General features: G+C 48.4%; 1 protein-coding gene across 2 annotated transcripts in view; it reads right to left on the bottom strand.

Moving 5' to 3' along the window:
• The window catches only part of SHROOM2 (shroom family member 2), a 140329-nt gene that overhangs the window by 12665 nt on the left and 114302 nt on the right, over positions 1 to 13362 (bottom strand). For both annotated transcript variants that reach the window (XM_053580999.1, XM_053581000.1), the window contains exons 6-7: positions 5081 to 5674; positions 579 to 1097 (exon numbers count right to left, since the gene is read on the bottom strand). In XM_053580999.1, coding sequence (XP_053436974.1) covers positions 579 to 1097; positions 5081 to 5674 — 1113 coding nt within the window. The remainder of the gene's footprint in view (positions 1 to 578; positions 1098 to 5080; positions 5675 to 13362) is intronic.

Genomic DNA, 13362 nt, shown 5'->3' with positions numbered 1-13362 from the left:
TTCTTTTGTGCAGATGTAAATAAACCACACACGAATTTTCAGAAAATTGACCCATGAAGGAACACACATCCTCAACCCAAGGCTTAGCTCCTCAGGTGGAGGGATTTCGTGTCCGGCTATGGACACTAGAGACTGCGTGACCCTGTAGTGGGGCTGTTCCCTGCACTGTGGGTGTGGAGCAGCCTCCCTGGGCCCCACCCATCAGGTGCCAGGAGCACCCCCCACCCCCCAGGGGTGACACTGCTAACTGTCCCCTGGGGCAGTCAACATCCCTGCCAAGATTCAAGCAGACCTGTGGGTATGGTCAGAAATCACACTGGCCTCTGGTCAAGAAAGCTCTGTGGGCTGCAGTATGCATTTGGGTGCCTTTGCTGCCCCCAACCCCCACCCCAGTCATCCTCCCCCAGATGGGGCAGTCAGCCCTCAGCTTCTCTTTCAAGAGGCTCAACAAACAAAGTCAACCAGTGCCAAGCACCAGGGATCCCTTATGAAATTCTGCTCCTAAAGCAATCATGAAAATAGAGAGAGGTGCCTGGCCCCTGCAGAGGCGGAGTCACACACAGGCGGCTCCTACTCACCGCTCCTCTATGGTTCCAGGGGACGGGACTTTGGGGAGCAGCTTCCTACGCTGCTGAGCTTCTTCCAGGAGGTGCTCGTCTTTGGGGAATATGCCTTCCATCAAGTCCATGGTGGTCTTTATTTTCACACTGGGATCCAGGATGTCGGCCAGGGACTTATCCTTCCCCACTATCTCCCGGGCCAGCTCCTCCGACTTGAGGTCTTCCACGGTCTTCCCTTTGGCCTTCACGTAGCCGCGCCCCGGAGGGGAGGCGCAGCCATCTTTCTCAGGGGGCGCCCGGGCGCCGGGGGGCTCGGGGTCGGTGCCCTGCCGCGTGTACACGCAGAAGCGGGAGTAGCACTGCTCGGACGTGCTCAGCGTCTTGATCTGGTCTTTCTGCAGCCCGCTGGGCAGGGCGGGCAGCTCGGTGGGGCACGCTAGGCTGTGGCGGCTCTCCCTCTCCGGCTGGCTCTCGGAGTGCACGATCCTGATGGGTACCATCTTCACCGTGGTGTTACTGTCCATCACCCGCTCGATTCTGGAGGAAGGAGAGAGCCACGAGCCACATGACAAAGCACATCCAGGGACACCAGACTCAGAGCAGCCGGTTGGCACCCTCCCCGTGTAGATGGGTGACTCCTGTCAGCTCCCCAGGCAGAAGGGCCCTCACGGACACACGTCCCATCCCGGATGCGGTAGAAGGGACTGAGGGCTTCCTAACTTGACCTCCCGACATCAGCATCTGACTCCTTCCATTCCCAACCCTTCGGCCACACACCTATCGGGTCTCCCTGGGGCTTACAGAGGAACATGAGGATTGTTTAATGTTCACTTGTGGTTTTTCCAATAATATTGCAGACAAAACCAGCCCCACTCAGTTAAATTTTCCTTTGTCAGGGGAATCTGCAGAGAGTGGGCATTTTTCACAGCACTACTGTTACTACTTTAGCCTGGGGGTCCCCACGTGTTCTCAGGGCCAGAACAGAAATCCTCCTGGCCCAGCCCTGCTGAAGTCCACGCTGCGTGCCCTCAGCCTACCCCCACCAGGAGCCACCTTTGTGCAGACCATGGTACTAGTGAGATGAGGAGCTGGTGTTAGACAGGAAGCTGGTGGCTTCTGTGTTACCCTAAGTGACCCCCAAAGGGCACATGGGTGAAAGGAGCTGGGAGGCACCTATAGCACCCCAGGAGGGGAAGATGGGAAGAGGCAGCCAGCAAACCCAACTGCCACACCACACGGGACCACCAAGGACATTCTGGAGAAAGAGAGCCACCTGCTGATACCACCAGGGAAGGAAAAAAAGAAAATAAGCCAAACTCCCAGGACCCAAACTCACAATGCTTCTAATTTGATGAACTACAGATCCCTTCTACAGTGAAATACCAACAGACCCAATTTTTCGGAACACAAAAGAAGCTGCCATGCTCTAAATTAAACACTGTTGTGCTCCCTTTAACTGGTGACTGGGAACACACGGGGATTCCTTCCCTACTTATTAGGGTGTGATGCACATGCTATAATGAAATACTTTGTATTTTCCTCCTTTCTGCCCATAGAAACCATGATGAACTGATATGTTTTATGCAGGTGCTCAAACATGGTTGTCACAACCACTTCTTCATTAGGAAATTGTAAAAAAGCCTAACTGTGGAAGATGCCGTTTAGATATGTTAATCTAGAAAATCCTGCTGTCTTATCCAAGGCATACCACAAAAAAAAACGCTTTCACTTCACTCCACATCTAGAAATTCTGATCACTTACTGCGGACATTCAAATCACCCCTTCCAGATGACATGAGAGCCTCAAGAGCACAATAAAATCACTTTGTGGTCCCAATGATAGTTGACCTGCCGCATGGGAACCCTTAATGATGCAGATGGCCAAAGATCCCTCATTACCATCTTCAGGAAGCACTTCACCACTTGTTGGAATCACTCATAAAAGAGCTCATAAAAGAGAAGGGAGAAAACTAAGACACTGACTACAAAGAAGGAAAAATGAGAACTACTACCCACCTCCTACAGCCCCCACGAGGCCTGGTCTCTCACAGGGCCCTTCATCTCCACATTAGTTCCTGTCACCACACCCAGAGGGGCCCACCTGCTTGCGAACCTGTCACAGATTTTGCCAACACACAGACCAGTTTGTTGCTTTTCCTTTTGCTATGAGCTAAATGTTTATGTCCCTTAAGAATAATACACAGGGGCGGCGCCTGTGGCTCAGTGAGTAGGGCGCCGGCCCCATATGCCAAGGGTGGCGGGTTCAAACCCGGCCCCGGCCAAACTGCAACAACAACAAAAAAAAAAAAAAAAAATAGCCGGGCGTTGTGGCGGGCGCCTGTAGTCCCAGCTACTCGGGAGGCTGAGGCAAGAGAATCGCGTAAGCCCAAGAGTTAGAGGTTGCTGTGAGCCGTGTGACGCCACGGCACTCTACCAAGGGCGGTACAGTGAGACTCTGTCTCTAAAAAAAAAAAAAAAAAGAATAATACACAGAAACCTCCTCACTAAGATGATGGTGTGAGGATGGGGGGAGGGGGGATGGAGGGGCTTTGGGAGGTGATGAGGTCCCGAGAGTGGAGCCTCATGGATGGGTTCAATGTCCTTATAAAACGGACCCCAGAGAGCTCCCTCACCCTTTCCACCATGTGAGGACACAGTGAGAAGGTGCCATCTCTGAACCAGGAGTGAGTCCTCACCTAACACGGACTGCCAGCCATGCCGGGGTCTTGGACTCCCAGACTCCAGAATTGTGAGAAATACCTTTCTGCTATTTATGAGTTGCCCAGTCTATGGGATTTTGTTTCAACAGCTTGAACAGAATAAAACAACTGTCTTTCGGAACCTAAAGATGTTACCAATTATAAGTAACATCTAAGTAATATTTTATCTACATTATAAGTAATAAAAAGCATAGTTTTGAACCACAGATAAATCTGTGCTTGAGTGTTGAAGATACAGCATCAGTAATGCCTTTTCTCTGCTGAGTTATTTTGCTTACCAAAAAAAAAAAAAAAAAAAACGGTTTGAGGCTCTAGAGCAGTGAGGTCCAACAGAGCTTTCTGTGGTGATGGAACTGTTACTGTGCCGTCCAGTAGCCATACCTGGTGCACCAGAAGAAATGAAGTTTTCTGATGTGATTTTCATTAATTTACACTTACACTGGGAAGTGCCTCTCCAGAGGATTCTCAGCCTTGGTGCCAGTGACATATGAGTCCAAGAACCTCCACTATGGCGCTGTCCTGTACACCAAAGGATATTTAGCAGTGTCCCTGCGCTTTATTCACTGTTTGCTCGGAGCACCCCTGCACGTTAGGACAGCCGTTGTCTCTAGACATTGCCAATGTCCCACCCAGGTGAGAACAATTGCTCTAGAGAACGAAATGAATGCTCTCTCCTTATTCCGCTTTTCACTTCTTCAAAGGTGCTCTAGTAGGTGGGGTTTTTGTGTGAAGAAAGCTAAACAGGGGGCGGTGCCCATAGTTCAGTGGGTAGGGCACCAGCCACATACATGGAGGCTGGCAGGTTCGAACCCGGCCCAGGCCAGCTGAAACAACAATGACAACTGCAACAACAACAGAAGTAGCTGGGCGTTGTGGTGGGCATCTGTAGTCCCAGCTACTTGGAAGGCTGAGGCAAGAGAATCACTTAAGCCCAAGAGTTGGAAGTTGCTGTGAGCTGTGATGCCACAGCACTCTACCAAGGGCGACAGCTTGAAACTCTGTCTCAAGGAAAAATAAAAAAGAAAGCTGAACAGTCAGTGCTTTCATTGATCAGTCCCTGCCTGAAGACATTCATTGGTGTGTCAATGGACAGGACAAATTTATGCCTAAAGTTCTGACAATATCACCATGAAGGGGGACTGAATTTTCTTCTGCTTTAGTAAAAGGTATACACCAGATTAGCTTTTTTGTTTTTGAGATTGGGTCTTGCTATGTTGCCCAGGCTGTTGTTGAACTCCTGGCTTTAAGTAATCCTCCTGCTTTGGCCCCCAAAAGTGCTGGGATTACAGGTGTGGGCCACTGTACCCAGCCTAGCTTAGCCTTTTAACTTAAAAAAAAAAAAAAAAAAAAAAAAAAAGAAAAAAAAAACTAGAGAAAAAACAAGCATGAAAATATTGGACATCATGAAAAACACCCATTTTGCTTAAAGGTCTCATGTTTAGGTTAAACTTGAATCAGATCACAAACATTAAATGCCAATACCAAAGCACATCCCTGGTCTGGGATGCGTGTTGGCAGGTGTAAAGAGGTGGGGCCTGGGTGAAGGGAGGGGATGGGAGCACCTACTTCACATCCGCCTGATTCCCTGCAGGACAGGACAGCCCCCCAACAGCTAAAGCCCCAACCCTCAATGGGGCTGCCCTGTTCTCTACACAGTCACACCCTCTAGGACCGCTTTAAATCTAGTGTCCGGAGCTGAAGGGGGGCGCCTGTAACCTGGAAAACACCCTGAAAACCACCTCCCTGGCAGGACGGTCAGAAAAGGGGAGGCGTGCAGGTGGCCGCTGCCATAGGCCATACCTTGTTGACTCCTCATCCTGCATGAGCAGGGGGGGCTTATCTGTCAGCTTCTGGGGGGCAAACTGAGGCGAGGGTGAGCGTGAGGTCTCCATGGCCGTGTGCTGGGCCGGGTCTGTGGGGGGCGGCAGGGCTTGTGGCTCGGGGCGGGCGGCAGCCTGGCTCACATGCTGGTGGGTGGCGGCCTCCGGGGCGTCCTGGGGCTGGACGCTGGACACCGAGGGGCCGTGGGGTAGGGACAGGAGGGCCGCACACGCGTCCTTCGGGGGCGTAGGGAGGGCCCCGCTGGGGGCCGCCAGGTGCGCGTGGGCAGGTGCGCCCTCGGGGCCGCGGCACTTCCTGGGTGCACGCGGGGCTGCGCTCACTGGCAGCGAGTCCTGTCCCCAGATGTGTGGCCCCGAGTCTACAGGGGGGCCCTCCTCCGGGTATCTGTAGTCACGAGGTAGTGTCCCTGCTCGGCTGCGGCCCTCCTGGGATGATGCTGGGGCCTCCTGGGCGTCAGGGAACTCAGAGGATGTGGTCGGCTTCCACGGGCTGTGATTCAGAGGGCGCCGTCCTGTTCCTGGACTGCCTTCCTGACACTGGGCATCTGCTTGTCTGGAAGAAGAAGGAATAAAGCTTAGCCAGCGATCCCAGTTAACCCCTCCCCACAAGCGACTGCACCCGGATCCTCCTATCCCCTTGTGAAGGAGCTAAATGCACACATACGTTTCCCATGGCAGCTCCTAACGCAGGTGGCCAGTCCCCACACACCTTCCACAACTTGAAGCTGTAACACTAACCAGCACGTCGTATAAACAGAACGCCAGACGCTTATAACACGCACGAATTGGATACAGGTGCAAACACATCACATGCCAACTGCATTTTTTTGCCAACCCCCTGCCCCCCGTTTTAGAAAATAGTATGAATGTGAAAATTTTCACATATCGTTATATCCAGAAATATTTACTTCAAGTCAAATATTTTTGTGTCGATTATAGGAAATTGTCATATATGAAATGGTAATCAAAATGAGTTGCAAATTCATTTTTCAATAAAACCTTGAAAATAAGTAGTGTATTATGAAAAATAAGAAAGACAAAGGCTATTCTTTTGGAAGCAGCTGTATACACTATTCTGGATGCCCCCACTCCAAAGCCAGGAACTGAAGTCCTCAAGGTCTGGGCCAAGACAGAGAGCTCAAGTCCATTTCACTAGGGCCCCTCCCTGTGTAGAGGAGGTGGCTGAGGACAGGCTTAAAAAACAAGCTGTAACAAAACAGCCCAACCTAACAGCTTCAGAAAATGGCCACGGAACTTGAACAAGCTGGATTTCTTATGTGTATTAGGTGGGCACTAACAGAAACTTATAGTTTGAACTTGTATCAAAATAACTTGAACCCAACTACGAAGGTCTCAAGAACAATACCAAATGAAGCAGCAGCTGGATTGCAAAACACAGAATGACATGAAGATGCTGTCAAATGGATGGTGCAGGCTCAGGGCCTGAGGCTCAGTGAGTAGGGTGCCCGCCACATACACTGAGGCTGGCAGGTTTGAGCCTGGCCTGGGCCTGCTAGACAACAATAACAACTGCAACCAAAAAAAAGCCAGGTGTTGTGGCGGGCGCCTGTAGCCCCAGCTACCTGGGAGGCTAAGGCAAGAGAATCGCTTAAACCCAAGAGTTTGGGGTTGCTGTGAGCTGTGACGCCACAGCACTCTACCGAGGGCGACACAGTAAAACTCTGTCTCAAAACACACACACACAAATTGATGGTATATTCTGAGAGATCCTTTCACGGGTCAGAGTCTGCCAAATGTCATTTAAATACTCAGTATTTCATTTTATTTCAAAGAATTCAGGTGCATTTGAACTTTCTTTATCCAATCAAAGCTCCTGAAATCTAGCACTCATAGACCTACCTGAAAGCACTTGATTCCTGTTATTTAATAAACAACCACCGTATCATATAAATGGAGAATTATGTGACCTACAATTTATCGCCAAAATCTAAGCACCTTTGGTCATCTGCTAATGAAAAAAGAAAGAATTCTATCTGCAAAGTGCCGTAGAAAGAAGTGCTCTGAGAGCTACCCAGAAGTGAAAAAAAAACTCCCCCTCCAGGAGCAAAGCCCCTCTGAGAAGGGAATAGCGACACACACCAAATGACCTCGAGAAACCAGCAGCAGGCTATTCCGGGCTTCTCTTCTGGTCAGTGGGCGTGCACAGACTCCTTCCCACCTAACTAAAGGGCTGCCCCTGCAGGATTTGAAGCTATGTTCTCAGGGCAGGGGGTACTACAGCCTCATTTCTCACTCCAGAAGCACAGCCTACCAGGCCCTATGTGGACATTCGATTTTATTTAGATTGCCATCAGCACAACAGTTTCTGGACTACATTTGTCCTCCATCCCACTTTGCAAAGTCAAAGCTATTAACATATCACTAATTGGTTTCTATTGTCCCCAGTGATATGAATCCAAGAAATCAGGGGCTCCGCTGGGGCCATATTCTAATCCATGTTTCCAATAGGTTCTAAGACACTGCTTTGTAGACTGTATGAGATGTATCTGGGTTGTGTGAAGATGTATATTGTGTGTGCCTGTGTTTTGTCTGTGTATGGATACATGTTGTGTGTATAGGTGAATGTGCTATTGTACAGGGTTTCATAATAGGCCACCCTGTAATGTGTATAGACACGTACCTCTGTGTATGTGCACATGTATTCCTCTTCCATACTTTTAAGGATAAAATCAATGGTGACGGGAAGATTCAGAAACAGAAAAAAGCAGGGCACTGACTGCACAAGCTCCCGGGAGCACACTGGACCCGGAATTTAAACCATACCAAGAAAAATTACAAAGGCAGCTGCACCCCGGGATCCAGCTGACAGTCAGACTGGGCTGGTGCTGATTCTCATGCACGACGTGCTAATGGCACGGTCCAGGAGAGGGCTGCTCATACAGATCCCAGAGAGGGAGAGCAGCAGAGGCTCTGGGGCCCTGCAATGTGGCACATGCAGCCAGGCTGTTCTCACTGGACTGGTGGCAGCTGAAGGACTAGGGTGGCCAACGACCTGGAACAGGACTGCAAGGCCACACACCGCTAGTCTGAAGAGGGCTAACTCGCCGGAAAGATGGCCTTAAACATGCTCTGTAGATTAATATACTGTGATGGGACAGAAACCACCACTATGGGGGGGGGGGCGGGGGACAGGGACAAAACACCAAGTGCTCTGGATAGCCCATTACCATTGCTGTGGCTCACATGTACGTTCTTTATTCTGCTGTGCAGACACCCAGCCTCTTGTCGGAATGCAAGCTTGCCATGTACAAGCAGCGGCGGTTTTATTTACGGATTCCTTCTCTGCACCAAGCTCCCTAAACACACTGGGGCCAACCCTCTGAACTTCCCTTCACCACTCCCTGCCCCACACCTCTGTCTCTTTGTCACAGAGCCCTCAGCTTGGCCAGGCCTGGAGCCTCCCCACCTCCAGGTCACGTCCCAGACAATGTGCATGTAGGCCAGCATTAGGAATCCCTGCCTCACGTGGCCTCCCCTCCCAAATTCCTCACCCACCCTGCTTTCTGTTCACTTCATTTGGACATTAAAAACTATTACTGACGTTTTATTTGCTGACTTGGCACATCTCTCCCAAACTCAGTTACCCTCGTTTGCAGAAATGGTACCAGGCCTGAAGGGATCCATCTATATTCCTTTGACCAGAAAGGTTTCATGAAGCCTGGGCTGAGCCATCTTTCCTATTTGAAAGGACTTCAGAAAGCAGTTTGTGGAGCTCTACTCTGGTTCACATATGGATCATCGCCCCTAGCTGCAACTAAAAGGAGGCCAGAAAAAATTGTAAAATGACAGCTTTGGAGAACTCTGCAGACCCTCCCTCCCCATGTAAATGGTCTCTCCCAGGCCCTTTCCCTTAGCCTTCCCTTCATAGCCTTCATGGTGCTCATCAGAACGACCAATCGTGCACCCGTGTGCTTAAAAAGTTAACGTTTGCCTTGTCTCCTAGACCAGCAGTCAGCAAACTAGAGTCCCAGGGCCAAATCCCCACTGCTGCCTGGTTTTATAAGCAAAGTTTTTATTGACACACACACACACACACACCCTGATCAGAAAGCTGAATGCACTAAATACCTGTCACAGGAGACAGGAGACCACGGCCGCTCTGCTCCTAGCGCCACTGCTGGAAGAAGGTGACTGCTCACAAGCTGCCCTGGGCCAGCTAGTTCCCCACTCTAGCTAGTCACTCACCCAGGACCCAGGTCCTCATTTGTGCTGGCTGGAATTAGCCACCGGATAAACCAGCTAATTTATTCACACATCACAATACAGGTGGTCCCCAGGTTACAAACGAGAAACATTTCTGAGGCTGTCTGCAGGTCAGATTCACACAGAACTCAGATCCCCGATGAACAGCACATAAGCTATAATGTAATAATAATAAGAATAATAACAATGGCTCATATGTGGAAATAATAATACAGTGTAACACTGTAATAACAAATATCAGTGTGCTGTAATAAGAAATTACAGAAACTATCCGTGCTCTTTCTTTTAACTCTTAGTCTAATGAGAATGTTATGCTTATTAATATTTTTATCTTCTAACCAAGTCAATAATAACCTTTCCATTTCAATAATTAATCCATCACACTGCTCAGTAATAACTGATGCTCTCATTGGAGCATTGCCCTTGACGTGTTCCATTCTTCTCACTTTATAATTGTTCCAACAGTCAAGTGACTGACGCCTAATGCTTTCCAATGAATGATGGCACTGGCCCTTCTCCAAATGCTTATTTCAACTTTCGTTTCCACTATAATCACATTTCTCTTGGCTGCTGCTCAGCTGGACTTGCAGTGGACTTTCACTTTGGAAGCATGGTTGTAAGGGTAAAGACAGACTCACAAAAATGAATTAAAAAGACTGAAGTGATGCCTTGCGTAAGTGACCACATAAACAATGGGACGAGGCTAGTGAAAAGATGCTGCCATGTGGGTTTGTTTACACATGCAGGAAAACTAGTTCCTGAATTATTAATTTAAAGATTTAATTATAAATGATCCCTATGGGAAGCCCTGGGAGCCTGTTGGCAAGCGCAGAACACCGTCAGCTGGGGGTCGTCCCTAAGTCAGGACTACCTGTAATTAAATGAACTGCTGAGGCACACAGCATTGTGAACGGGTCCCCAAAGTGTGGACCCTGCCTGAAGCAGCCGGCCAAAGAACACACATACAGAATCCAATTTAGATGAAGCTCAAGAACAGGCAATACTAATGAAAAGGCACAAATCAGAGAGCGACCGCTGTGGGGGAAGGGTTTGATCGGAAAGAAGAAGACTATTTATACACTTTGATTATGAAGAATATAAAATTGTCAAAACTCACAGAACTGAATACTTAGGATGTATACATTTTACGGACTGTTCATCATACCCTAATATGAAAAAAGGGCAAGAGATTAGGTAAGTAGATGTCTCTCTGCCATCTTAATAAAGAGAAGGCAGAGGCAAGAACTCAGCACATTTGTGTGGCAGTCTTAAAATACGTCCCCCCAGTCCTTTGAAACTCCCTTCTTCAAAAAGCTAGAGTCAACATGATTGCAAGAGGGACTTTACCTAACAATTGCAATCAGTGTAACTGGCTTATTGTACCCTCAATGAATCCCCAACAATAAAAAAAAAAAAAGCTAGAGTCAAATTCCCCTCCCCTTGATGTAGTAAAAGCTAGAGTCAAATTCCCCTCCCCTTGATGTAGTGAAGGCGGGACCCTGAGACTCGCATCTCACAAACAACGTACGCAGAACGCCCACATTCTCTGCAGCACTCTTCACAAGATGAGGACCTAATCGGAGTGTCCATCAGTAGATGCATGGATAAAGAAAATGTGGTGCGTGCATGCAAGGGGCTAAAGAGGCCTTTACAAAAGGAAATCCTGCCTTTAAAAGGAAGGGAACCCTACTATCTGAGACGACTTGGACAAACCAGAGGACATTGTGCTTAGTGAAATAAAGTCACACACAGAAAGACAAAGGTCATGTGATCCCACTCACATGGAGGAATTTAATATAGTCAAACTCAGAAGCTGAGAGTAGAATGGTGGTTTGCAGGGGAGCTGTTAGAGAGTAAGAAGTGTCAGTTATACACATGAATAAGTTCTACAGATCAGCAGCCTAGTGCCTATACTCAATGATTCTGTTTCCTATACTTAAAAATTTGCTAAGAGGGTATAGGGCTCATATTAAGTGTTCTTATCACACACGCCCCCAAAGGAAGAGGGAGGAAACTTTTGGAGGTGATGGATATTTTTATGGTATGAACTGTGGTGATGGTTGTGTACGCATACACTTATTTCCAAATTTACAACTTATATACATTAAATATGCACAGCCTTCCATATGTAAACCACAGCTCAACAAAGTGGTTCAAAATGTACACAGCAGAAGTCACAATCCGTGACTCTTGAGACTCGCTCACATGGGTATTGCCATGTCCTCCTGGCTCTCTCTTGTGGATAACCCACCCAGGGGGAGCTAGCCGCCGTGCTGTGAGGACACTCAAGCAGCCCTATAGAACGCTCTCTGGGGAGCAGCTGAGGCCTTGGGCCAACAGCCACACCCCTGCCTCTTGAAAGTGGATCCTTCTGCTCCAGGCAAGCCTTCAGAAACCTGCTGTCCTGGCCAACATGCTGGCTGCAACTTCCTAAGAGGCCAGAATCATCCACCCAGCTAAATCCTTCCCTAACTCTTAGAGGCTGTGTGAGAGAGCAAGTATTTATCAGCATTTCAAGCCACTAAATGAGTGCCTAATTTGTTATGTAATCATCAAAGTGATCTTGCTGATTCTCCGGCTGGCTTTCCTGTGTTCAACAATATAATAATATAGGAACTGGGTATGTGTGGTGGGGCAGGCAGCATATAAAATTTATAAACACATCAGGACATTGGCTTCCAAAATCTATACACAATCAGCACCCTAACTGGATTTTATGCCAACATTCCCAATAATGGTGGTTTATTGCACATGAACCAGGTTTTTTTCATTACTAAATTCTTTTAGATTAAAAGATGAAAAATCAGATCGAATCCCTGTGATACATATTATTTTGTCATGGCAGACATTTTCACTTACCTTGAAAATAGTTTTAGGAGCATTTAGCTTGCATATGTTTTATTAGGTACGACTTATGATTGGCAAAACCTTGTGGGCAGGTTCCCAGCAATGTATGAATCTGAGTTCACCTTAATCCTCGTTCCCTGCATCTACGCGTGCTTTTGAGCCACAAACGTATGCCTGAATTCCTAGAAACTCTTTTCCTCTTCCCCAACCACACCCGGGTATCGGTCACATATTGTAAAATTCAGTGATTTTACAGGTCCTATGAGTTTGGGTAGATGTACGGGGCTGTACATTTACCACCACGACTGACTATAAATACAATTTCATCACCTCGAAAGCTCCCTCTCGCTCCTCAGCAGTCACCACAGCCCCACTGCAACCCTTGTACAGGAGCCATGTTCTAGCCTGCAAGGGTGCACAACTTCATACCAGCACCCCATTTCAACAAGTGAGAGGGTGAATTTATTTACAAGTTCCCCAGGTGAGATTTTTCCAAGAACTAGGCCAGCCTGCAGGAGCGGCTCAGTGCTCTACTAGTTGGGAAGGAGGTCTCCTGAGGGCCGCTCCCATATTCCCCTCTCCCGCAGCCATTACACTTTTAGTTCTGAGAGTAGGGAGTAGGATGGTGGGGAAAATGCAGAGAGGCCTAATCCTCTCCCCGGTCTTCTGGCCTGATACCATTTTCCTGCCACCAGACTGCCACTCTGCCCCTCCATGCTCTCCTTGTCCTCCGCAAACCACTGTCCACTCCCTGGGACCTTGCTCCTGCGCCACACACTTTGCATGAAGGCCCTTCCTGACCTGCTGTGATTGGCAAGGTCTAGAGCCCTCCCCACAGAAACCACTTCTGTTCTGAACCTCTGAAGGAAACGCCTTTCCCAGGAAGTGGAAATCTGGATCTGCTGACACACCCAAGTCTGAGTTCACACAGTACTTACTCAATCTCTTTTTATCCCCAAATAATATTTCATCAATCTGAGTTATTCTCATTTACATTTACTACTGTGCTCCCCAACCCCCGGGGTGTAAACCGGTACCATTCTGTGGCCTGTTAGGAACCAGGCTGCTCAAGAGGAGGTGAGCAAAGCTTTATCTGTATTTACGGCTACTGCCCCTTCCTCACATCACCTTCCAAGCCCCACCTCCTGTCAGATCAGCAGTAACATTATA

The sequence above is a fragment of the Nycticebus coucang genome, chromosome X (genome assembly GCF_027406575.1).
Source record: "Nycticebus coucang isolate mNycCou1 chromosome X, mNycCou1.pri, whole genome shotgun sequence".
Classification (NCBI taxonomy): domain Eukaryota; kingdom Metazoa; phylum Chordata; class Mammalia; order Primates; family Lorisidae; genus Nycticebus; species Nycticebus coucang.
This window is presented reverse-complemented; position numbering and strand designations above follow the sequence as displayed.